The sequence below is a fragment of the Stegastes partitus genome, unplaced genomic scaffold (genome assembly GCF_000690725.1).
Source record: "Stegastes partitus isolate 25-593 unplaced genomic scaffold, Stegastes_partitus-1.0.2 Scaffold1671, whole genome shotgun sequence".
Taxonomy (NCBI): Eukaryota; Metazoa; Chordata; class Actinopteri; family Pomacentridae; genus Stegastes; species Stegastes partitus.
This window is the reverse complement of record NW_007579402.1, coordinates 54,408-79,684: the sequence shown is the minus strand read 5'-3', so window position 1 is coordinate 79,684 and position 25,277 is coordinate 54,408. Positions and strand designations below refer to the sequence as shown.

The following is a 25,277-nucleotide window of genomic DNA, read 5'->3' as shown; positions in this document are numbered from 1 at the left end:
TCCTCTTACAGATACGTGCGGATCTTTCAGAATGTGGACCTTTCCAGCAACTTCTACTTCAGGTAAGTTTTTTTTTTTTTCTCTGGCCTTTTTGCCTTTATTATTTAGGTTAGTGAGAGAGACAGACAGGAAAGGGGGGAGAAGAGGGGGGAGGACCTGCAGCAAGCTGTCGTGAGCAAGACTCGAACTCACGACCTGTTCATGGGTCACCTGCTCAGCCAGGTGAGCTATGGGACGTCCCCAGGGAACTATAGCCCTGTTCATGGGCCTCCACTTAGCTAGGTAAGCTATGGGGCGCCCCCAGGGAACTATAGCATGTTCATGGGTCACCTGCTCAACCAGGTGAGCTATAGGGCGCCCCCAGGGAACTATAGCATGTTCATGGGTCACCACTCAGCCAGGGGAGCTATAGGGCGCCCCAGGTAACACAACTTCTAAGTCGTATTTCTTTGCAACGAAAGGAGACAGTGTCATGTGTCAGTAATACACATAATACATAAATTAGAACAAAACTGGTATGGACCGTCATGCTCGTGTTGAGCAGCAGTAATGATGATGATGATGACACCGACACCAGTACATCTGTGACAGTCGATCAGTTGAGCCCTGCTCCTGTCCTTGAGGGGCCTTTCCACACCTACAAAAGGAAAGTCAATTTTTAGCCCTATTTGTTTGCAAGCAGGATCCTGTTTTAAAAAATGTTGGAAAGTAAGGACTCGTGCTAAAGGACTTTTGAGATGGAGCTGTTTAAATCAGCTTTATGAAACAGGTTCGTTTTCATCCCCCTTTTTTTGTTTTTACACAAAGTACCACAAAAAAAAAAATCTGACAGATTGAACCCATGATTGTTTATGTGTGCATTCACATTCACAATGTGCACTTAAAAGCTTTGAATTTGAGTTCAAGGTGTCACACCACACGGAGCTGAACATGTGCGGTGCTGTGCGGCTCAGATGAGGCCTGCTAGTTCACCTCCATTTCCTTTATTGTGTGTGCCCTTGGTTATCACAAGAAATCCGCCTGAACTTTTTATTGAATGTTTAGAATATTTCCATGGCAGTTGATGAAACATACCTTTGCTATGAGAAAATCTTCAAGGTTGCATTGTGCACGTGCCATTTGGAGTAATGCACATTTAGCTGAACAACATCAGGGCTTTTTGGTGAATTTAGTCGACATGAAATACACTTGATATTTCGGGCTTTACAACGTGCAAAAGAAATAGTTTGCAACCCGATTTGTGCAGTTATTTTAGATGCATTATGAGACTGTACGGCTTTTACTTGTTTCGTGTGACGTGGTCTTTGTACCCTGCAGCTATAGCTACGACCTGAGCCACTCGCTGCAGTACAACCTGACTTTGCTGCAGAGACCTTATGAGCTGTGGTCATCAGCAGCTTCCTCCGGTGAAGAAGAGGTTCATACGCAGAGCAAGCAGGACAGCTTTGACATCTTTGAAGACGAGGGCTTACCCACACAAGGTGAGCGTATTTCTTTTGACGAATCTACTGGCCGGAAAAGACCTTGTCAGACAACTCTGCAGGAGCATCACACTCGACTTTAAATGAGAGGGTGAGCCCAGGTCACGGTGGCTGAGAGGTTTGAGATAATCAACAGCTGAAGAAAAGAGAAGAAAATGCAGCTTTATTCATAGAAGTTGAGCTCCATGTGTTTTGTCCATCATTAAAAGACTCAGCTGCTGCCTCATTTAGCTGTATGGAACAACTCATCGAATTACCAGAAATCCAACTCATCAACATGGCTGTTATACAGCTACATACAAATACAGCTCAGGAAGAACTAGCAGGTAAATTCAACCTCACTTCTAGCTTGGCGAGCCATGACATCAGATAACTTTTGCTTGACTGAGAACAAAGGCAGAGGCAGAAAGACCAGCAGCTGATTGGACAGAATACCTGTGAAAAAAAAAAAATCACAAAGGACAGGCAGGAAGCAACAGGGGGGTCCACGTCACGGATTATAAAAAAAAAATGTCCTGATGCAGCTCCGACAACTAGAAATAGGATCAAAGAGAATCAAACGGAAGACTGATACAGGAGAAAAACATTCACATTTGCAAAAGAACGAATTTTCACATGATTTCAACTGTAACCCATAAAGCTGTGACAGCAGAGAGCTTGTGTGGCCAGACTGCATCAAGGTCACAGTAAAGCACAGGGAAGGGAAAACGTCACATTGGGGATTTTTTCCAGTAATGCTCATTAAAAGTGTCGTTTCAACTTTCTGTTCTGCTGCAGATTTGCCTTCGTGTTGCTGTAGTCCTTTGGATTATTGATAAAAGACATTGTGAATTGCCTCGGCTGTTGAGTTCACTCGTTAATGATGTGTGCTGTAACACAGTAACACAACCACCGTCCCAGTTAGAGCAGTTTAATTTGTGCTCTTCCTCCATGGTCTGCGTCACCTTAACTCATGTTTTTTTTCCATTTCCTGCTTTCTAACTGATCATTTGGAATGATTCCAGGTTAGCGAAGCGATCCAGAGCTCTTATCTCTTCTTCTTTTTCCACCACAGTGGTCTACGGCCTCCAGAATGAACCGTACTACAAGTACGTGTGGAACGGGAAGCTCCTGGAACGTGTCAAGGACATAGTGCATCCTGATTGGCTCATGTATATAATCCACGGCTTCTGCGGCCAGTCCAGTATCCTTTGAGATTTGCCAAGTCACTTGTGTTTCAAGCATTGTTGAATTTTCTGGGCTGTTGCCTGCTTTCTGTGGGCTTTCTTCATTTGCATGATCCACTTGTTGCTATGGTTTTTTAGAAGAGACTTGCAAAGTATGTATGACACCTTGTCTGTCTGCAGTGATTAACTTAATAAGCAGGAGACACACCCGTGTCGCTCACATTTCTCTTTTGTCGACGCTCCTCGTGTCTCAGCCTCAGCATCACTTGTAATAACTTTGCTCAGCCTTCATCGGAGCACGTGGCTCACACTGTGAGTGAGAGGGAGTGATTCACCAGCCAACTGCAGAAGCAGTTTGTGTTTGTTTGTAGGGCTTTTGCAAAGCAAGTGTCTGACATTAAGCAGTGTTGATCAGGTATGTAAACAATGGCACTTGCATAATCTCTCCATCTGTTATCTGCAGGGAAAAAACACATTGTGCATATTTAATCAGATGAAGTACATCTTGGGGTTTCTTCTGGATCCAATACAAGCTCAGTGTTTTGTTATTTACATAAATGTTAGTTTTTTTTTCTTTTTCTACTTTTTATTTCAGTCTTGCTCTCGGTTTTCGGTGGAAGTTTTGTCTGCACTCCAGGGAACTGAGTGTACATTTATATTTTTCTCTGGATTTTTTAAAGAGCTTGTGTTTTATTGATGCATTTGTCAGCACTGCAGAGGGGCTTCAGGTTTGACCAGCCCTGAGTAAAAAGTCTGGCTTCACCATCATGTCTCCATTTCCTCCTGACATTTTGTTTTCAGTTTAAAAAAAAAAAAGCCTGTGTCTGATGCCTTTGTAAAATGCAGCAGGCTCATAAGCTAAGGTGCACTTTTACACATCGCGCTGCCTCCGACGCGTCTCTCATCAGTCGGGTCGCTGCCACGGTGACGCTGTGTGGGCGCTTTGAGTTTAGACAATTCCTGGAAACTGTTTGGCCTTCAGTGTTAATTTACTGAGAGCTCGAGAGGGTTGATAGGTGCAATAAGAGGAGATACGGCGGATTGAGCCCAATGCAAAAAATGTGGTGCAGTTGGGAGACACTGAAGTACACTCAGTGAGAAGGAAATGAAAGACAGCGGCCCCTGTAGAAAGGCTCCTTCACCTTTAGAACACAAACTAAGAACTTCTCGTGGGGTTTGTTATTGCCAAATGTGTTTGGGCTTTTTTTGAGAAATGTTAGCATGTCACTGATTGCGATAAATCTGAAACTAATCTGGTAATCAGCAGTTTAGCCAACCTGATAATTACAAATCCTTTTCATGTTTTGTGTTAAACTCATGCACACATTTTTTAAAATTCATTTTCAGCCTTTTTTTTTTTTTTTAAACAATATAGGTACCTTTTGTTTTATTTTCCATTTGTCACTATACTTTTGATAAATTTTCAAATACAAAAATATGATTGGGTGCATTGAATTTGTATTACCGTCTTGTTTTCTAAATGTTCGTCTCTAGCACTGATACCGTCGTGGAGAATGATCTGGCTGCACCTCATCATTGATCTGTTATCGGGGAGAAAACAGCTTTTCCCTGTTTGCATTTCTTTTAAACCAGTCACATTGGATGGAGCCAAGAACCAAATGCTGCCATGATTTTCATTCAAACTAGTGACAGGAAGGGAAACTGTCATAGGAGTGAATCATTCAAAGAAAGCTAACGAGCAGGGCTGCTTTATTGCACGATCCAAACTTTCCTTTCTGCATTTAGGTTGCCAGGCCTGAGGTTGTTGTTGTTGTTTTCAGTAGGTTAACGCGTAGATAATTGAAGGAAAGTCCAGTTCTGGGTTTATACCTGTAATTTACATCTGGGGTGAGTCAGTCATATAAAACACAAGAGCCTCCATAGATACGAGTTAATGTGAGAATGTGACCAGTGTGTAAGAAGCAACATGCTCCAAAGAAGACAAGTGAAAAAGCAAAAAGCTTATATTGTAGCCGTGTATGTGTGTGTGGTGTCATGCTGTCACTGTTGTATTATTATCATTATTATTATTGTGATGACTACTATTCCGCCTTAACCCACCGACTACAGAGCTTCTGATCTACGGCCGACCGGTTCACATCACTCTCATAGCCAGACGCTCCAGCAAATTTGCCGGGACCCGCTTCCTGAAAAGAGGAGCCAACTGCGAGGTACAGCAGTTGCCGAGGCAACAGGGAAGAATAGATGGCGGAGGCAGGGCTGAGGGCCACCAGGATGATTGAGATGACTCAGTTTGATCACAGGGGGTTAATTTGACCCACTGCTTCTTTCTTGAGTATGCATGAGTGTGTGCGCGGGCGTGTGGTGGGAGGAAGGAAAGGAACTTACCAAACAAACATCACTTTCATCATTCAGTCATTCATTGACCCAGAAAAGCAGCATTTAGGGAACGATCTCGTCACAAGGTTCAACACAACAGTCTTCTGGAACTTTCGGTAGAATCTCATGACCTTCAGCCTGACATGGAGTCTGAACAGTTTTGAGCACTTCAAGAAAATCTCCTCCATACTGAGTGCATCTGCTAAAGAGAATAATGTGTGAAGTAGATTTTTCCGTTTACATTCTCTCTTGTTTTTGTCTTTCTAAAGGCTGCTCATCTGATTTAATTCAGAGGTTTAGAGTTCCTTTATGACCTTGGCAACAGCAGTTCTTCTAAACCTTGTCCTCTTTACTTATGTTTTCCTTCTTTTTCTTTCCAGGGTGATGTGGCTAATGAGGTGGAGACTGAACAGATCGTCCATGATGCCTCGGTTATGTCTTTCACAGCAGGGAGCTACTCCTCATACGTCCAAGTGCGAGGTTCGGTCCCGCTCTACTGGTCCCAGGACATCTCCACTATGATGCCAAAGCCCCCGATTCGACGTAAGGCTGCCGATTCACACCTCGCATCTGTCCGAACACGAGCGGCTTTCTTTGTTGTCCAACAGATACCTAACATTAATCTGCTGTTTCCTCAGATGCTGTAAGCGTCCTGTAGCATTTATAATAGAGAAGGTAGAGCGTTGGCAGGCCAGATAACTCTTCACCTGCTTTGTTGAAAGATTTTTTTAATCATATCCACATTTCGCTGCCCAGGACCGGAAATAATCTTGTTGGGACAGAGGAAGGATGTAATTAGAAAAACTGCATTAAAATACAAAGCGGCTTTTTACGAGGGTCATTCTTTTCAACCACTGGCACAAAGATAAAAAAAAAGAAGTGGGTGAAGCCGGGACGACCCCCTCTTGGCTTTCATCTTTGTATCCATTCTCCCATCTCATTACAAGCAGGATGAAAACACCGAACCGAGGCCAGGGGGAGGCGATCGGGTCCCTGAGACTGATGACACTGGAGACTGCTGTGTGTGTGTTCGTAGCGCAGGAATACACCGGCGTACAATGCCTGCATTAAATCATAATCTTTTTTCCCTCCGGTCTGCCCTTTAATTCATCCTCAGATGACATTTACCTGTGTGTGATCGAGACACTGAGCGTGTCCTAAGATCCCTCCGGGTATCAACTTACCTCATCGTCCTGCTCCCACTTTGATCCTTAAAGACAGTCCTTATCTGACATTTCCCAAATGTTGCCCAAACCTTTATCTCTCGCTGTGTGTAGCTGTGCCTATATCTAGTTGGACACACTTTGCCCTTGGTATTGGCACATTTTCTATTCTAGATGTGATGTTTTCCCCCCAGTGGAGATTTCCGATACGGCATTCACAACCATATGTTTGAGGAGATGATATAACAAAAAAAACACAACAATTATTACTCATGTTGGTTTGCTGTTTGGAATCTGTAATAGTCTCTCATGTGCTGTAATTACGTTCAAATATCCACATGCCCGTATCTGCGTTAAAGGAATAGTTTGACATTCGGTGACATCTGCTTTCGTTGGTTGTATCTAGGTCAAATATGGAACAAGCTTATTTCCCAAAAGGTCCATGATTCCTAACACAGCCTTTTTATAATGAGAAAAACAATTAGGAATAAATTGAAAAGTCACTTCGGCATTATTTCTGTTTGCCAACAGGGAGGACTGATTTGTTTGATTAAACCCAAATTGGTTGGACATCAGTGGGATTTTTTTCTTTTTTATCTCTGTGCTTGTTATGTTTACAACCTCCTTGAGCTTTGTGAAAAAGCCTCAGCATTGCAGAGCTAATTACATCTCGGAGATCTGTCAGGAAATCAAACCACATTCAATACAGTTGTAATATTTATCTGATTTTTGATATGCCGGCTGCATAGAATGACATCTATTAGACAGATGTAGGTCAGTGGCGTGGCGAGGACAGTTGGAGCTCAGTGTTAGTGCAGTCGTCGATGCTACACTGTGCCACTACTGTCAAGATGTATTGTTAGATAAGTAATTATGTAATGGATCTATATGTAAGGGGCATATGGCTGACCTCAAATACACAAATGTCATGGTTGTGAAGGAGACGACCTTAATAGGTGGCTTTCCACGAAGCCATCGGCGTTATCGACGCTTCTTTATCAAGGCACATGCAGCCTATGTAAGCAGAAGCGGAGTGAGAAAGATTCTCATGAAATGGTAGCAGAGACAAGTTGGAAAACTGCGAGTTTGTGTTTGTACTATCAGCTCCGCAAGCTGCACGACGTGACCTATTTCCTCTAATCTGTCCTCTTGCAGCTTCGCTAGTCCAATTTGGCGCCAGGTGTGGCGCTCTGCATGAGTGGCAGATGGAGGCAATAAACGTGGTTTTAAAATAAAGAGTGAAAAGAAGAATGAAAATGGAAGTGAACGCATGAAGCAGCGAGCGAGGACGAGAGGCTCGGCGTGGCGTTAGGCCTCACAGTCCAGGGTTTTAAATTGTAAATCTAAAATTGATAATTACATACGAATTGAGATAAACAAGCAAAAAAACCCTCAGCTCTGATGCTGAAGGAGCACAACACATTGTTGTCTCTCATGTCTGCAAATGTGTCGTGAAAGACAAGGGTATATGAGGGGCAGATACGTTTTTGCACCTACATATTTAACATCCCAGAACCTCTTTCCCCGCCCCCCCATTCCTTTTTCTTTTTCAGTGGACCAAGCTGACCCGTACGCCCATGTAGCCGCCCTCCACTTTGACCAGATGCTGCAGCGCTTTGGCTCACCGATTATCATCCTCAATCTGGTCAAGGTAATATATACATGTATATATTTGGAGATACTCATTTCCGCTGTGCTGCTGCCTCCCCTTTTCCACAACATGTGTGATGACAACAAAATGTAGTGATTCAGTGCTAAAACACTGACACTGAATATTATGAGCTTTACTAATGGCACACTGGGACATAAATGACAGCGTGTACAGTTTAAACCACATAACATCACAACTGTTTCAGCTAAAGAGCACCGTTATGCAAGTAAGCAGAGTTATTTTTAAATGGAAACGGTTGAATAATTTGACTATTACAATGTTTTCACACAAAATGTTGAAAGTTTTAAGCGTTTCACACTTTGCTCCAGCACACGTCGACGGAATACTTTGAGTACAGCAATGCGACTATAAACAGCTCTCTGATAGCTGCTGGTGCTTTGGATCGCATGCTTGAAGAGACCATAATATTAAATTAGCTTTTCTTGACTCACTTTTTAATGTGTGCTTTTTTTTAATGGCTCACTTCTCAGTCGTTTCCTCACAATTTAAAGCATTTCATTTGTAGCCCTATTAATATTTAGCTTTGTTTATGCAACATACATTTAAAAATGGAAAGACAAAAAAAATATATCACAGAAAAGAACTTTTTATGAAGGAATTGCTTTCTAGGAAATCTGTCGTCACAGAAATCTCTTGTGTGATTTAGAGGACTGCTGTCTTAGCGTGCGGATTATGTAAGAAACATCTTTGCAGATTTATTTTAACGTCTAAGGATGAAATATACCCCGCCTGTGGAATCCCTCAACAGATAGCTATCCACAGTAATGGGGCAGGCCGTGATTGTGTAATTTGCCGAGCAGTCGATCGATCCTGAGCGTTAGTTGTTTCTGTGGAGTCATTATAGTCACAAGAGGTTTTCCTCGTGGTTGCTTATTAGCAGCAGTTGAAATGCCACCTCGAATATTGATCTGCCTTTGCATTGCTCTAAAACGCACACATGGCGTTGATTTAAAATAAAAAAAGGGAACATTTCACTGCACACATGCACACTTGAGAAAACACACATGGCTCTTTCCTCCGTTGTACTTTCACGTCATGTGGCTGCAAAATCACCATCAATTATTAAAAGTAATGAATCTGGACAAGAACATGAATTACAACCTGATAAATGACCAAGAGTAATGATAAAATCATTAATAACAATGCTACACCCCTTTCCATCTGAGAACAACAAACACACCGAAGGTAAACAGAAGGTTGCATGTGTATGCCAAACCCTCCCTCATCCTGGTGGAATCACCGCTGGACCGTTTCTCTGGGGCACACAGCTGTAGCTTGGGTTTCGAGCTCACGTTGTCACTCACAAGGGGAGCCGCGAGACGAGGGACCAATCGCAGATCACGGAGGCCCGCACAAGCCACGGCCATGTGAAATTTGCAGACTGTGGGGAATGAGGGAGGGGACCCCCTGCTTGCAGCGTACACCCTCGCGCTTATCCCACAGAGACAGAAAGAGGAAGGAAGTGGCCATTAACCATAAAACCACCACAGCCAATCTCTGCACGGTTGTGAGTGGGGTCGGCGTGGCCCTGGCGACTCTGGGACGGGTGCATGAGGTTTTTTTTTTTTCTTTTTCTTATGGCTTAGCATGTGTTTCCGAGTGTGTAAAAGAGGAAGAGGAATAGCACACATGGCCAAGCATGTGAATGACTTTTACAAGCAGCCGTTTAAATGCAGTCGATTTGTTTTGAACATTGGGAATAGCTCTCTCCACAGCGACAGTTAAAGAAAGTGTAGTTTTTGTTGTTGTTAGATGATCCAAGTCTTTATTTTTTGTTAGTTTTTTGTTTGAGAGGAAGAACCCTGTTTAAAGTGGTAGCACCAACACAGGCAGAAGGAAGGCGTGTAAAGATGAGGGAAGCATTAAATAAGCCAAAAGGTATTCGTTTAGATACGTTTAAACTGTGATCGCCCTCCTGTGTATGCATGTGTGACTGTTAATGATTTGTGGCCGCCCTTTTCCTACACCAGTGACCATGACTATTACTGTGGCGTTTGCGTTCCGCTTTTATAGCTGCAGACAATAGATGTGCGCTTTTGTGAGTATATGTTCACGTGTACTGTACTTGCAGCGTCTCATCTGTACTTGTGTGAGTGAGTGTGTGTGCCAGACTGTAGGACACGCTCTGCTGAATGGCTGAGGAAATGCTCTGGTAATTTGACTGGTTGATGTGTTGCTTTGCCACTGCTGGACGTGTGAATGGAGATGTGAGCTGCTAAATGATGCATCCTGGCAGATTATCACCCAGGGTGATCGCTCAGAAAGGCACAATGGAGGAGTACACAGTGAAATAATGGACAGTGTGGTCTCAGAGAAACACTGTGAATGAGTGCATGCATTTTTATTAACAGTGGGGGGAAAAAAAAGTATGTTTTGAACCCCAAGATAGATGCAGGACTGTGACGCATATTGTCATGTTGTTCCTCCGGTTTTAACGCAGCAGTTTGCCACAAAAGAAGTTTAACAGACACTTTTGAACCAAATAAAGACTGATATGATTGTTGCATGTGTTCATTAAGCTTGCCCTCATTTTTTTCAGACTTTGTTTCCACTGTTTGCAGAAACATCTCCCACAGGTGCACCACTCATCGTATATTACGCGCCTGCCTGGAGTATCAGCATTGTGCTCTCAGCTGCATACAACGCGTCTGTCTGTGCCTGTAAATTGCCTCTTGCAGCTTTCTCTGAGGTCACTGATGAGAAGACGTGTGTGCATCTTGTGGAATACATCAAAGCGAAAGAACACCAGTCACATGTCTGAATATATGTGCTTGTATTCTCTTGGAACCTTTTCAAGCAAATGAAATTCTTTTATGCTCTGTTATCACTTGATTATGGGATGGCTCTGACATGTGACTCAGTGTGCGTCTGCTTTTGTGCCACAGAAACGTGAAAAAAGGAAACATGAGAAGATTCTGAGCGAAGAGCTTTACCCTGCTGTGATCAACCTAAATCAGTTCCTCCCTCCAGACCACTGCATCGACTACATCGCTTGGGACATGGCTCGCTACACCAAGAGGTACTGACAGATGTGGCAGAAGTGAGCTCCAATCCAGCTAGAACACGTTTTGTCAGTGTTTGAGTTTTACCATCGAAATATCAAATATTTTTGTAGAGAAGAAGAAAAATCTAGTTCTCCGCTATTAGTCGATAACACTTAAATTCAATTAGGAAGACAAAACAAGAGGAAATTGTTTTTTTTTTTGCTCGAACTGCATCTTTATTTTTATTTATTTAGCATTTTTTTTAGCCAGGTTAGTCCCATTGAGATCAGAGGTCTCCTTTACAAGGCAGACGTGGCCAACAGGGCAGCAGATAGTCCCATTAAAAACAACAAACGGCAGATAAAAGTTAACAACATGAGCACTTGCACACAGACAAGGTCGACTGTCATGATTTCCCCCCAACTTTAGACTAATTCAGTGTAACAAGGGTTTGAAGTTGACGTTTAGATTTTAAGTTATTCCGAAGCGTCAGGAGATGAAAACCTAAACGCTTTCTTGCCGGATTCAGGTCGTACTTTGGGGACGACAAATTGCAGAGAATCCATAGATGGGAGGTTGTGACTTCCACGTTTTCTTGTTAAAAGAAAAGACAAATAGGAAGGAGCGATACCCAGAATGGTTCTACTAAATACACATACCAATGACTTAAAGATGTCCAGTTAACTCTAGAATAGAGAACACAGTGGTGAGTGATTCGATAATACAAAGAGCCTTGTGCAATACAGCAGCAGATACGATCTCCAGTTTACATAGATTGAGTATTGTGACGCACAAAAGTACCAAAATATCGCCGGTGCCATAAAAGATGACCTGTTTTCTTTACTGTAATACTTTCAGCAAGATTACTTTTCAATTTCCATCTTTTACAGTTTCAAAATGACTAAAAAAGGGTCAAAAACATGCAACACAATGAAGTTCAGTTCTTAGTAACACCCCGTCTGAGTACCATCTGGTAGCCAGCTAACCAAACTATGTTTGGGAGGTTTTCACCCATTTTTCCTGCAAAAGGCGACTAGTCCTGTGAGATTCTTAGGCTGTCTTGCTTGCACTGCTCTTCTGAGGTCTTGCTACAGATGGTTTACAATGTTAAGGTGAGTATATTGTGAGGGGCAGGGTAGGTAGTCCATTGGGGATCATTGTTCCATTATAGAAGCCATCCACTTGTCGATTTTAACATTTTTACAGGCAGGGGAGATGTTTGCCTCCAGAATTTGCTAGTGATTACGACTTGAATGCCACGGTCTTGTACAGTAAAACAGGGATTTTATTTGCCTCTTTTTTTAGCAATCCTACGAGCACTTCTCTCAGGAAGTTTTCTCAGTTTTGGACCTCAACTTGACCTCCACTCTTCCTGTTAATTGCCCTTTTTCAAGTACATTAGCCACAAGGAAACAGCTACCTGAAAACTCTTTCTTAAAGCCTCCCCCTGCTTTGTGGGCATCAATAATTAGAACTTCAAAGTGGAGGCCACGGCTGCTGATTGTTGGGATGAGCTTTTAAGAGTCTTGAAAATTTGCATCACCTGACCTTTCTTAACAATGATTGTGAACAAGCTAATTAAAGTTCCTCTCCAGTCATTGATTAAACTCAACGATGTGTTGAGAAGTCAGTTCCATGAAAGTAACCCCTCCTTGCCTTAAATGGCTTAAATGTAAATATGCACCATTGCTTCCTCCAGAATGTGCAGATCTATGACACTTGTGCCTCTTGTGTAATATACATTTAAAAATGGAAAGACATAGAGATGAAATCAATGATGAAAAGATATATCACAGAAAATAACTTTTTATTAAGGAATTGCTTTCTAGGAAATCTGTTGTCAGAGAAATCTCTTGTTTGATTTAGAGGACTGCTGTCTTAGCGTGCGGATTATGTAAGACACATCTTTGCAGATTTATTTTAACGTCTAAGGATGAAATATGCCCCGCCTGTGGAATCCCTCAACAGATAGCTATCCACAGTAATGGGGCAGGCCGTGATTGTGTAATTTGCCAAGATGGACACTTGTGACACTTGCACCCCTCATCACTCGCTGCAGCTGGAGCACACCGGCTCACCCATGACTCTGCTCGTAAAACTACTCGATGGCAAGTTGTAATATTGGAGTGATTCAGCCGTATGTGTGATTTTGAAAAGAATAATAACAGAAAGTCCCACCCTGCGAGTGAACAGGATTGGTTCCTCAGGTTTGTTACACGTGAAACCCTGGAAGTCTGAATCGGTTTATTTTAAACTGTCAGCGCTACTCTGTAGTTTCAGCCACGGTGCTGACTGCTTTGTTGAAGTGTCTTCTAGTGTAAAAGCTCCATATGGGTGTGTTAAAAAGGTGGCCAAAGTTATTTTAGAGGTCAAATCTTTTGCACGGTGCTCCTTTCCGTTTTGTAACTACAGAGCTGTAATCTTGCTTAAAAATGTGATTTGTTTGAACGTTAGGAGGACTATCCCCAAACCTGTAGGCTGTAGACTGTCAATGCCTTGAAAATGAATGAAGACGTTACAACATTCCCCAACAGTTTCTCTCTTTCTTTTTCAGCAAGCTGTGCAATGTCCTGGACCGCCTCAGTATGATAGCCGAGAACGTGGTCAAGCGAACGGGTTTCTTCATTAATCGCTCCGACTTCTACTGTCACACCCTCAGACCAGATGACAGGTGACGTTTTTCTTATCCTACTTTATTGCTCTTTTATTCTCCGAGAATACAGAGGAGCCTGAAAGACACGCTTCTGGACAAGATTTTAAACTGTCACTAAGCTCTTAAGCACAAAACAAATACATCATAAAATGCTTTTATATGAAGCAAACTGAAGTAAAGAAAGATCCAGAGAATGAATCAAATAGTTATAGCAGCATCAGAAGTGTAACGGATCATGCACCATATAGGAACAAGGAGCTATGTGCTAGCCCACATTACCATCTTTTTCTAAGACGGTGCATTGTTCATTTTTGTATTCATACATATTCAGAATCACACTTATCGACGCTGCATAATTCTGAAACTCTCCACATATAAATTCTTAATGGAAATTATGCCTGATGGTAATGGTATCGCAGAGATTTCTGCTAACGAGCTGAGTAGATTGGCGTCCATGTACTTAGTGCCCGGCTGTTCCATTGTCTGCATATTTTAATCACTTTCACCCAACATTACCATTCAGTTACGTAACCCAACGATCATGCCACAGCCAATATTTATTACCCCTTCTTCTGCATTACACAACGCCGTCTCGTTTTCTTTGCTAGACACACTCCTGCACGGAGCCCCGCATCGCTCCCACGATCCGCACAAAAGCAGCCCTCGTAAGCATTTGTGTTGATGCACAAATAATTATGGCACCTGTAGCCTTCATCGCATGCAGAAATTAGCTCATGAATAATGAAGATGATTTGAGAGATCTGTTAACGCGGTCTTTGTTTTTCTAATTAAATTCTTGCCTGGGATCTCTGTCTCTCTGCGTTCAGTCATACGTGGACAGTTACTCACTTTCTGCTCTCAATTTCAAAGGCTCATTGATCTCACTCAGGTCACCGAGTCCGTGCAATGATGAGATATGTCTCTAACTTACTCCCGTAAGATCTACGGTGTTTGTCTTCAGAGCTTCCCTTTGAGCAACTCAGTTGTAGCTTAGCATAAAGCAGAATGGAAAGCAGCTAGTCTGGCTTTGTCCAGTGCAACAATATCCATCTATCAACATGCTAACTAATTAATACGTGAACTTTTGTTTGCTTTTATTCATACAAATACGACAGAATAAACGTGTACCTTTGATAGAGTCTCTCCTGTTTATTCACCGTCTGGTACCAGCAACACGAGGATGTCACCAAATAACCACAAAGCATATATCGAGCTATTTTACTCCCAATTTTGTGTGTGTGGGTATATTTTTTATATTTTATTTTGTACTGTTTCTAGTCTTTGATATAAACTCTGACTGTTGCTTTAAGAAATTAAAACCTCATGTTGGACAATGATAAGTGTTTTATCTGTTCACATCCTTCGTTTAGGTTTTCACATAAGTACCAAAGTGTTGTAAATGAGAACATGACATACAGTCTTCATCTCTGGGTATTCCAGTTTGTCGCCTGAATATCTCCTGCTGTACTTGTCCTTCCTTAATGGGGTTCATCGTGTTTAGGTGTCTTTGCGGCAGCTGTATGTGTTCCATTATTTGTGTCCTTCAAATGGTGATTATGTAATCGCCATCATGGCTATAATCACAATTTCACTGCAATTGGACTGGGAGAAGATGAGGAAATGTGCCCGCAGAAGAGTAGAATTGACACGTACAGCTTTTGCTTTTGTCTGTTTGCAGGAGTTTATCCACTGAATTGAATTTAATGTATTTTTCACAGGTGGGGAGATTTAGGTGGACACATTGCATCCAGTGGACGAGTGCAGGTATGTCCTACAGCAAACAGGTTGGACACAAGTTTCATGATTTTTTTTTGTGAATCTTTTACAACTTTTGTACATAAAAAAGTAAATAAATAAATGGAAGACGGTTTATCATTAGTATGACTGACCGTAACAAAACCACCTATCAATTCATGGCATTGATATTTCTAGGCCAAGGAAGCAGCTTATCTGTAATTATTTGAAAGATTCTCTTCATTCACTGCTATAGCCGCGAAACTAGGCCACTGCATTTATTGTCGTTCATAATGAGCGGTTTGGAGCGTTATCATGGAGGCCTTGATCAGGAGCCTTCTTTCAATGCTGTATTTCTAAAAACAGACACTTGCATGAAGTGAAATCAGATCATATCGTGTTAAGTGTTTCACACACATGAGCCACGATCCAAATACAAACACGGCTTTTCTCTTATACTTGGGTACTGTTCGGTCTCATCAATTCGTCTTCATTAGCTAGAAATACATAAACACACGTACATTTGTTAAATCAGCAGTCGGTAAGCTGTGTTCTAAGTCAGTCAGTACGTTGTCTTTGTTGTTGTAGACCGGTGTGTTGCGGACCAACTGCGTGGATTGTCTGGACCGGACCAACACTGCCCAGTTCATGGTGGGCAAGTGTGCACTGGCCTATCAGCTCTACGCACTGGGAATGATTGACAAGCCCAAGCTCCAGTTTGATACCGACTGTGTCAGGTAAAGCTCATGTACTTTACCACCAGTCATCACGTGTGTTTGTCATGTGTATGTGTGTTCTGTCTATGAGTAATTTCTTTGAATTAAAATTGAATTTCCCTTCTGGGATGAATAAAGTATTTTTCATTTCATTTCATTTCATGGCTCCTCACGTAGTTACAATATTACATTGCAGAGAGAAACCCAACGAAGCCCAATGGTTACCTTTGAGCAAGCACTGTAGTGACAGGAGGAAGAAAAGGTGTTTTTAACAGGAACTTCTGTCATTTATATCTCCTCTGTTTTGTGGCGGGCACACCAACAAGACATGGACAATAGCAACATTAGCTTCATTAGTTTCACCAACACCCAGATCCATTTGATTTTAAATCCTCAAATTTTCTAAAACTCAGCATTTTTCCTGAAACTGTAAAATAAAGTTGGCAGGAACATGCAGATACCTGCAGAGTGGCCAATTTACAGACCATGGGAGAGAGAAGACACGAAGTTAATGACATGCAGTGGATTCTAAATGCATAGAGAGTGAAAGAAAAAAAGAGTTGAGGAGCATCAGCGCATCATGAGAAGTCTCCCAGCAGTCTGAGTCTGTAGCAGCATCACCAACGACTGCTTCTGGTTCACCTGAGCCAGCCCTAACTGTAAGCTTTAACCGGAATAGTGTGAGAGCTGTGCAGTAACACTCTTCAACACAACTCCCAGCTCTTTAGTAATATAGCTAGTGTCACATGTGAAAAAAATAACATGCATTTGTTAAAATATCTGCAAACAATGAAGATCTGATTGTCCTTGCGTAAAAAGTCATGTTTGTATTTGTTGCGCGTGTGCTTCAGGTTGTTTGAGGAGCTGTATGAGGACCATGGAGACACTTTATCACTGCAGTACGGAGGCTCACAGCTGGTCCACAGGGTCAAGACCTACCGCAAGATCGCACCGTGGACGCAGCACTCCAAAGACATCATGCAGACGCTGTCACGCTACTACAGCAATGCCTTCTCAGGTGTGTGTTACACAGGCACTCCATCACACAGGATCGCTCATACTAAACTGTTTGCAAACATATTTTAGGAGGCACTAATTATCCCATCTGTCTTATCCTGAAACGCATCCATATTGAAACCGTGAAACTGAATCTACTCTCATGTTCCAGGTTACCATAGAAACATATATTCTCAGCTTTTGCATACACATATTGATGACACACACACACACACACACACACACACACACACACACAGACCCACTGATATTTACTCCCTAGCAATACCATTTCAGTATTTTTTTATGCACCTAGTCTGTGTTGAGACACTTAGTTTTACAAGGGACAATGGAGACAAGTTGTTTGAGGCCAGCAGGGGGCGACTCCAGTGGCAACACAAGGACATCTGATTGTATAGACGTCTATAAGAAAATGACCCTATACTTCTGACTTGATTTTTCTCATGGTTTCATCTCTAGTCTGAAGACTTTTTAAATCCTGCATGATGTTCACGTCATAACTTATGGTCCTATTCAGCGTGGCATTGATGATAGAACAGGGTATGATTTAGAAAAGGTCTACTTTGTAACTGACGTATCGCTTTCGTCTGGATGTGCATAATGTCCCTGAGTTTTAAGTCAGAACCGTTCCTCGTTTTTTTATGTTCAGTTTCAAAAGATCAAGATGACAGGAGTCAAATTCCAAACTCAAGGCTTCAAAGTGGACATTCACCAGCCAGTGGGCAGCGTCCTGGTCACTACAGCCATGTTTTATTGACAGTTTGTGAACAACGTGCAAATTTACAAGCAAGAGAAGACACAAAAATTATAACATGCAGTAGCGTAGATGGAGCATATTGAGAAGATTAAAAAGAGGTACAACGATGAAATGAAGGTCTTAAGAAAGGTTCAAAATAGGGGAACAAAGCAGCGTAAACGTAGGTAACCGATCAATGCAAAATGGCGAGAAGTTAAAAAGAACCTAAGAGTGGACGTGACGAGGGCAGACTCTCTATGAAGCAATGGAAAAAGGACGAGTCTTTAATTCTGATTTAAACTTGCTTAATCTGGGTGTCTGGGTGCAGAGACCGAAACAGCCTGGTCACCTTCTGTTTGGAAGCGTGAGGAGAGTGACTGTGATGATGATGACCGAGGTATCTGAGTGGCTGAAAACTGAGTCAAGGCAGCGGTAATGCGTTGTGGAGCAAAACCATTAAGGGCTTCAAAAAAAACATTTAGTACATTTCAACGTCGGTTGTGTATTTCACTGGTAGCCTGGCAGGTGCATTCTGAATGTGAAAGCAAGCAAACCTGGCAACCGACTGTGTTAAGTAGCTTCCTCTGGACTGTAGGTTTCCTCAAGGAGCTACTTCTGTCCTGTAGCTGATTGAAAGAAATATGGCTTCTCTGTCAGCTGTACCTGTGGTGTCTGATCATTTGAAAGCCCAACCATATGCGAGCGATGCTGCATATGCTGTTGACAGCTACAAACAGATACACCTAAAGGACAATACTGCTACCCGCAGAAAAGTTTGAAAGTCAACCAATTAGCAGACGTGATAAGGCCTTGCATCATTTTAAGTGGCACCTCAGTTGGATCACAGTGTGTCTGAGAAAATGTAGAAGGGTGCACACAAGAAACAAAAGGTGGAGATTGTGCATTAAGCCAGGTGTAACGCGGCCGCGCTGCTTGACCCGCTGAGGCGACCTCCTCTCCCTGTCTTTGCTTTGCACTCTTTTCTTTCGTATAATTTTGCAAAATTGGATCACTGGCTGGCTTCAGAGAAGAGCCGGGAAAGTAGCAGACTGTTTATTCAGAGTGAAATGTCAAGTCGGAAAGGGTCATTTGGTGCAACACACACACACAAGTGCTCAGTATTTTATGAAGCACACACTCGGTAATCCCGTGACCTACATCTGGTCTTATGATCTGAAGTGGCTGTCCAAGATGAGACTCCCTGATGGCACTAAAGAAGATTATATAAGGGGAAAAAAAAAGCAAAAATGTCTTGTAGTGTTGAGGAGCAGCTGATGTCTGCTGTCAACCTGCCCTCTGACAAGAGCTCAGCATATTCACAGGTTTTTTCAATGATTACGTTTTCATGCTCAGGAGCTGCTAACTAATCACACACCTCCAGCTCTGTAGTCACAGCCATGTCACGAAGCTGAAGGAGTCTTTATAGTCATTTCTTAGTGATTATTGAAAAGAACACCTTGTAAATGTCTGTAATTTACAGCCCTTTTGTTTCATCTTTGATTTTTAGCTGCTTCAATGAGTGCGTCTCCCAAAAACTGTAATTTTGCAGATGGCTGAGCTGTTGTCACTACGTAGCATGGAAGTGTTGTAATTGCTTTTTCTTACCTTGTGGTTGTTATTTGCTCGCTGCTGGTTCTGGAGATGTAAAACCCTCATTAGGACAGCAAATCACACAGCTACTGTGGAAAGTCTTTCATCTGCAGACGCAACTAGGTTTTCCGTCTGGCGTTTAATGGATCCCGCTTTTCGCAGCAAACGTTTTTCTCCTCCGTTGGCGTAGAGGAGAAGTTCCCTGATGTGTGTTGTCTTTAAGGGCAGTTTCCTTGTTTTTCTTCTTCCACTTAATTATTGTCTGTGTACTCCGGTTTGAAGAAATACCATCAACGACTAACAATGACCACATCCCTCAAACACGTGTCAGATTCAAATGTAACAGAATGTTCCTTTAACAAAAGGATTTGACAAAGCCTCTGACTTTGAGCTAATCACAAATCTCCCTTTTTGTTGGAAAAGAACAAAATGTAAACCTTGAGCGTTCATAGACAGACACCGAGTAATAAAAAATGTCACAGTTTATTTTGATAACTTTTTAAATTTCTATTTATTGTTTTTTTGAAGTGAAGAATTCAACAGCTAACTTTAAAATATGAGTGATTTGAATGTCTGTATGCCACAAGGGACTGGTGAGAAAAACACATGTAATCTGGGTGAACTGACCCTTCAACAACCATCAGTGTCCTTCTATATGTCTGTGTTGCGTCGGCTTTGTATTGGTCAGACATTCTGTTCGGTCACTGGCTGTCCTGAGACAGTCGTCAATGAGGCCTTTTCCTGTCGAGTCCCAACCACATTCATCCTCTGTAATTTAAAAAACGACCCTTTTCTTTAAAAAAAAAACAAACCAACACCAGCGTTGTCCTTTGGAACGAGACTTACCAGAAGCTTTTTACACATCATTTAAATAAGGCTGTAAACACACAGCAATGCTTTCACATCATTTCCAAGCACTTTGACAACTTCTTGCTGACTCACTGATGCATTTGCAGCCTCTTAAATTGTAAGAACAGTCGGACCTTACTTTATGAAAAAGACAAATTAACACATTCTTACCATGTGCATTTCATTCATAACACGTCCTGTAAGACAAGGCTTTTCATCCGACTTCTGTTGCACGTGTATATTATGTTCACAGATCACCCATAACTCTTATCTTGTGATGTATTGAATGAATCTCAGGCTGAACATTACCTAGAGAAAAGGCTTGATGGCAGGCTTTAATAGAACCCAATTTGGTTTCTAATTATCTAACGTGACTGTCGGAGCAGCACGCACGTGGCTTCACAGTTGGGGGATGGATTAAATGGCATCAAACTGGGCAACATGCAAAACACGTGCCACATGCTGAACACACAAATGCTCACAGAGATTATCTTAGCACAAGCTCAGAAGCCAAACATGTTGTCGTGTGGCGGGTGGGAGAGTTTTCACAGGTACCATTCCTGTGATGTGCAAAGGACACGTGGTTGATGGAGAGTTCGGCTTTATGGAGATTTTATTAATAGGCATTTTAACACCCCTGCTCCTTCCTCCTCAACATGAATAGTGTGTCTTTGAAGAATTGAACTGTCGGGTGGATTTTATTAAGTTTTTGCAGTTTGATTAGAAAATTGCTTCCCTTGTGAGCAGTGGCAGAACAAGAGCTGAGACTGTCTGTAGAGGAAGCTGAAGCAACCAGTGACCCATTGATTTGCATTGGAGTTGAATTAAAGCCAAGACATTGACTTTTCTTTGCTGTTGGAGCCAGGACCTTTAAATACGTGGAGCAACTTGGCGTGACTCTTGAGGCCTCCAGAGCCAACGCTATGTCTGTTGTAAATGTTTTGCTTAAAGCTTCCATATTGTGGCCCTTTTTAGAAAATTCCTGAAATGTTTAAATCCTCATAATACTACAAAGATGTTGTTAATCACCATGACTGTGTAACGGCTGGTTTTAATCCTGTTCTAAGTGGGCTGTTTCAGCTGCTGCTGTCCATGCCCCCCTTCAGGAAGAAGACTCTCTCTGGTTATTGACAGCTCAAAGCAAGACGTGAATGAGTGGTTAAAACAAGGACTTTCTGTTGCTTCTAACTTTCTACTTGAGCCGTCATTTTACATGGAAATGTTGCCAAATTCATAACACAGCTGTTGTTTTTACCTCATGAGTGTGATGAAAATGACTGAAGTGATTGATCGGTTATCAAGATGGAAAAGATTTTCTGTAAATGAGCAGTTTATTGAATTTTCAGCTCTAGATTACTGTGTGTTGTATCGTCATGAACAGGTGACTCAGTCAGACCTTTATTTAATGTCCTTGATGTTACAATCATACGAAGTGCGTCAGAAAAGTTCCAGGACTGGTTCACAAGAGATTTCAAATCCAAACTACAAACTACCAGTTTTCCCCTCCAAGTAATCCCCCTGGAGTCTAAGGCCCTTTGGCAGCCTTCTCTGCCACGTGGCCATGCACTCCTGGAAGGATTCTTCCAGGATCCTCCTCAGCTCCGTCGTCACAGCCATCTTGATGTCGTCCACGTCTTCTAAGCGGGTCCCCTTGATGACCCCCTTGAGCTTGGGGAAGACGAAACAACCCCACAGAACCAGGTGGGGTGAGTAGGGAGGTTGCTCCAGCACAGAGATGTTCTTCTCAGCCAGAACCTGTGGGATGCTCAGGGCGTTGTGAGCAGGTTGTCATGGTGAAGCAGCCTCCACTGGTCCTGACACAACTCTGCCTCTTCTGAACGAAGCAAACGCTGCAGGATCTCTTTGTAGACGTGCTGGTTGATCGTCTGAAGGAGAAAACTCCTAGTTTGGGTTTGAAATCTATCTTCTGTGACACCAGTCCTGGAACCTTTCTGACACACCTCGTATGTCTTGATAAAATTTCTGACACGCTCTGCTTTTAGATTTTCTTGTTTTTTGTTCTAAATGTGTCCACGTTGTTCCTCCAGATGCTGACAGACAAGATGCCATCAACTTGTTCCTCCAAGTTTACCAGCCATCAGAGACTAAGCCGCACCTTTGGGAGCTGCCCACTGACTTCTACCTGCATCAGAAGAGCACCATGGCCCTGCCCCAAGACAGACGCAGGTAAACACACATGCTACATGTGCTCGTGTAAACAGCTGGATGTTGTTCATAGTCACACACACATCTAAATAAACACCTGCCTACATGAACATACTGCCGTCTGAATATACAAGCTTTAGTTTTTCATTTTGAACTGACCGAACTTTGATTTTGAAAGTTTTTGTATATTTGGGATTTGTTTTTTTTTGCTGTTTAAACAGGTCAGTATGAAATCACTCATAAAAGCCTGCACTGCTGTTTCAGAAAGGCTTTTTTTTTATTTTTATAAAGCTTAGGGTCTGTTTTAAGTGCTGAGGTAGCTCCCATGAGTATGTGGGTGGATTTTTACAAGACTGATTTTATGGTCAGTCCAAGTGGGTGCCATCACGCCTCCTCAAGCTTGTGACAAGGGTCACAGGGCTTCGAACTGGAGGTACAGTTGTAGGGGTTCCACTCCTCGCTTCATGTTTCACAGTCTGATCTGTGACCCACATTACTTCATATGTTTGCTCTGAAAGGCTAACAAACTTTAACTTGACAAAAACACATGGAAATAGACAAACACAAGCAAAACAAGAACAAATCTCCAACAGTTTGATCAAACGTACACAGTGTTTAGTTAAAAACATTGCAAAATGACAACAACCACATACAGAAATGTGCTGCTGCAGAAAACACACCCAAAACGCCAAATATAATCATTGAAATGGTGGAGGTTTTACAGTACTCAGTAGAAATGATGCAAAATAAGTGAGAATCAAATTTTGATGCACCTTAGACACGCTATTTGTTGCCATGCCTTGTTGCTTTCAAAGAGATCTGATTCACCAGACACTGCCTGCAGATAAGAACCTGCCATGGGAAACAATAGCCACCTCCGGGTGGCAACCTACCCCCCTGAAAATGTCATGATTTGATGAGGATTTGGGTCGTGCAGTAAGGCAGCCTTGCTAGTTTTATTTCGGGGTATTAGCCATTTTATTAACAGTGCTGGTCTCCCTGCATGCAAATGTTCCACCCAACAGATTCCCCGTTGCTACTGAGGGGACACCATCCCTGCATCCTGGGCTTAGTGCTTCCTCAGATTGTGATTGGTTTAAAGAAACACAAACAAACCAGAGCTGTTTTCCTCCCTATAGCAGAATGATAATGAGGTGCAGTTGGACCATTCTGCATAGCGCAGTGTCAGCGTCATTTTTAAACATTGCATTCAGTTGCTGACCTATTATCAGCCATCTCTCTGTTACTAGCTTCCCAATTCAGGTAATAGTAGATAATATATGAATAACTCTGCCAGAATGTGAAAATAACAGCAAAACACTAGTTCATTTCCATCACATGATTTAAGCAGTTTGGTTTTGTTTCTTTGCAGCGTTTCTGTGTTTGGCTGTGTTTGGTCAGTTTTCATGACTGTGCTGCTACAAGGACGAAAACATTCCTTATCTGGTTTCATTTTGCTTCTGTCATGCTGTCAGGGCCGCTCTACTGTTCGATTATAACTGTTTTGAGCCTTGGTCATAAATGCTAAATACCCGACCTCCGTCAAAGTTGAGTGTTTCCCGAAATACAGCAACTCTTACGTTTTGGCTTACAAAGCGAAACATGGTCCGAATCCAAGAATTTATTCGGTTTGAACTCCCAAAGAAGCCAAGTCTGAATGAGAAAAGCCAAGGTAATGTTGCACGTCTCATTGCTGTTATTGAGCCCAACACTCCCTTTATTCTCCAAAGTACTTCCAGTGTAGTAAATTCATTTTGTGGCGTTTTTCCTTTTGCATATATTAGACCTATTTGCAAGAGGTTTTGTTTTTACATTTTAGTATTCACAGTGTATTTACCTGAAGGTTTTTGCTTTTACTCTTTTATTTACTCTGCTTGCCTTCTCCTTAAGGACCACTATACATGTGCAAACTGTACATATAAGCTGTAGCTTCTTTTTGTAGCTGTCCTACTCGGTGCTGACTTCTGTAATCCATTATCAAGTTCTGACCCAGAGTCATTCTGTCCTTGCCGTTTGTGTGCATTTGTGTGCGAGTGCATTCATGTCGCTTGCTTTCCATTGTCTTCATGCTTACATAAATATTGACCCAAATTTCTTTCACAGGCCGCTGGTTTATGTAGCCACAATGGACCGAGGTAGCTCAGTCATTATTCCAAGAAATTAGCATGGCTGGAACTGAACTCAATTCGCCGCTCACACATTGCGCTCAGAAACTGGCTAAAGTAGCACACCGCACACTAAACTAAATCATGATAAGTACATTCACTCAAATTGCTCACATTGAATAAAAGTCTGATGCATTCAGGAGTTTACAGTAGGTGGTCCAGCCATGCTGGTTTTAAAATCTAGGTTACCTGAGGCCCGAGAGGAGACGGTGCAGACTGCAGCGTGCACAGCAGTCAGTGGGAAGTTTTCTGAAGGGTTTTAACACCTTTGTATGTCTTGTCTGTCTCCAGCTACACACTGTGGTGGTCGAAGGGAATCCTGTCCTACCTTCCTGTAGCCTATGATGAAGGTACTGTCCATGTTTATAATATCTGCATTTTTCAGAATAGGCTGCAGAGCCATTTCTGGAACAGACTTTCTAAAAGTATAATCCTTCTCTAGTCATTAGGTTTCAAAGTCAAGTAAAAGTAGCGGTAACACTATTACAGCATTTTAATAGATAAATATAAGCTGTTCTGTTTGTTATTGTCCTGCTTCCCCAACCTGTCCCTAGTCTCTGAAATCTGAAGTCACAAATATATGCTTTTATTTTGGTAAAGGTCTAAATAATTTTCCAAAACAACTTGCGTTTTTGGCGAACTTGCAAAATAACGTTGTGTATTTGCTGGTGTTTATTTCTGATAAAAAATAATTGCACTGGAGAAAAGTTTAGTCACTGTATTCATCACAGTGAAAACATGATGTTGCAGTTTATTGTTGGTTTTGGTCAAGACATATTAACCCTATAAAGTCTGAACCATGAAATAATTGCTAGAAAATTCTTCTCTTTTTTTTTCAAAATGGA

General features: G+C 42.1%; 1 protein-coding gene across 1 annotated transcript in view; it reads left to right on the top strand.

The window, feature by feature from the left end:
* fig4a (FIG4 phosphoinositide 5-phosphatase a) overlaps positions 1 to 25,277 on the top strand; it is a 53,835-nt gene that overhangs the window by 7,520 nt on the left and 21,038 nt on the right. The window contains exons 6-18 of the mRNA XM_008301433.1: positions 12 to 62; positions 1,318 to 1,481; positions 2,536 to 2,664; positions 4,718 to 4,818; positions 5,368 to 5,530; positions 7,704 to 7,801; positions 10,708 to 10,841; positions 13,361 to 13,477; positions 15,178 to 15,223; positions 15,782 to 15,930; positions 16,761 to 16,927; positions 22,150 to 22,288; positions 24,724 to 24,782. Of these exons, the coding sequence (XP_008299655.1) occupies positions 12 to 62; positions 1,318 to 1,481; positions 2,536 to 2,664; positions 4,718 to 4,818; positions 5,368 to 5,530; positions 7,704 to 7,801; positions 10,708 to 10,841; positions 13,361 to 13,477; positions 15,178 to 15,223; positions 15,782 to 15,930; positions 16,761 to 16,927; positions 22,150 to 22,288; positions 24,724 to 24,782 (1,517 nt within the window). The remainder of the gene's footprint in view (positions 1 to 11; positions 63 to 1,317; positions 1,482 to 2,535; positions 2,665 to 4,717; positions 4,819 to 5,367; positions 5,531 to 7,703; positions 7,802 to 10,707; positions 10,842 to 13,360; positions 13,478 to 15,177; positions 15,224 to 15,781; positions 15,931 to 16,760; positions 16,928 to 22,149; positions 22,289 to 24,723; positions 24,783 to 25,277) is intronic.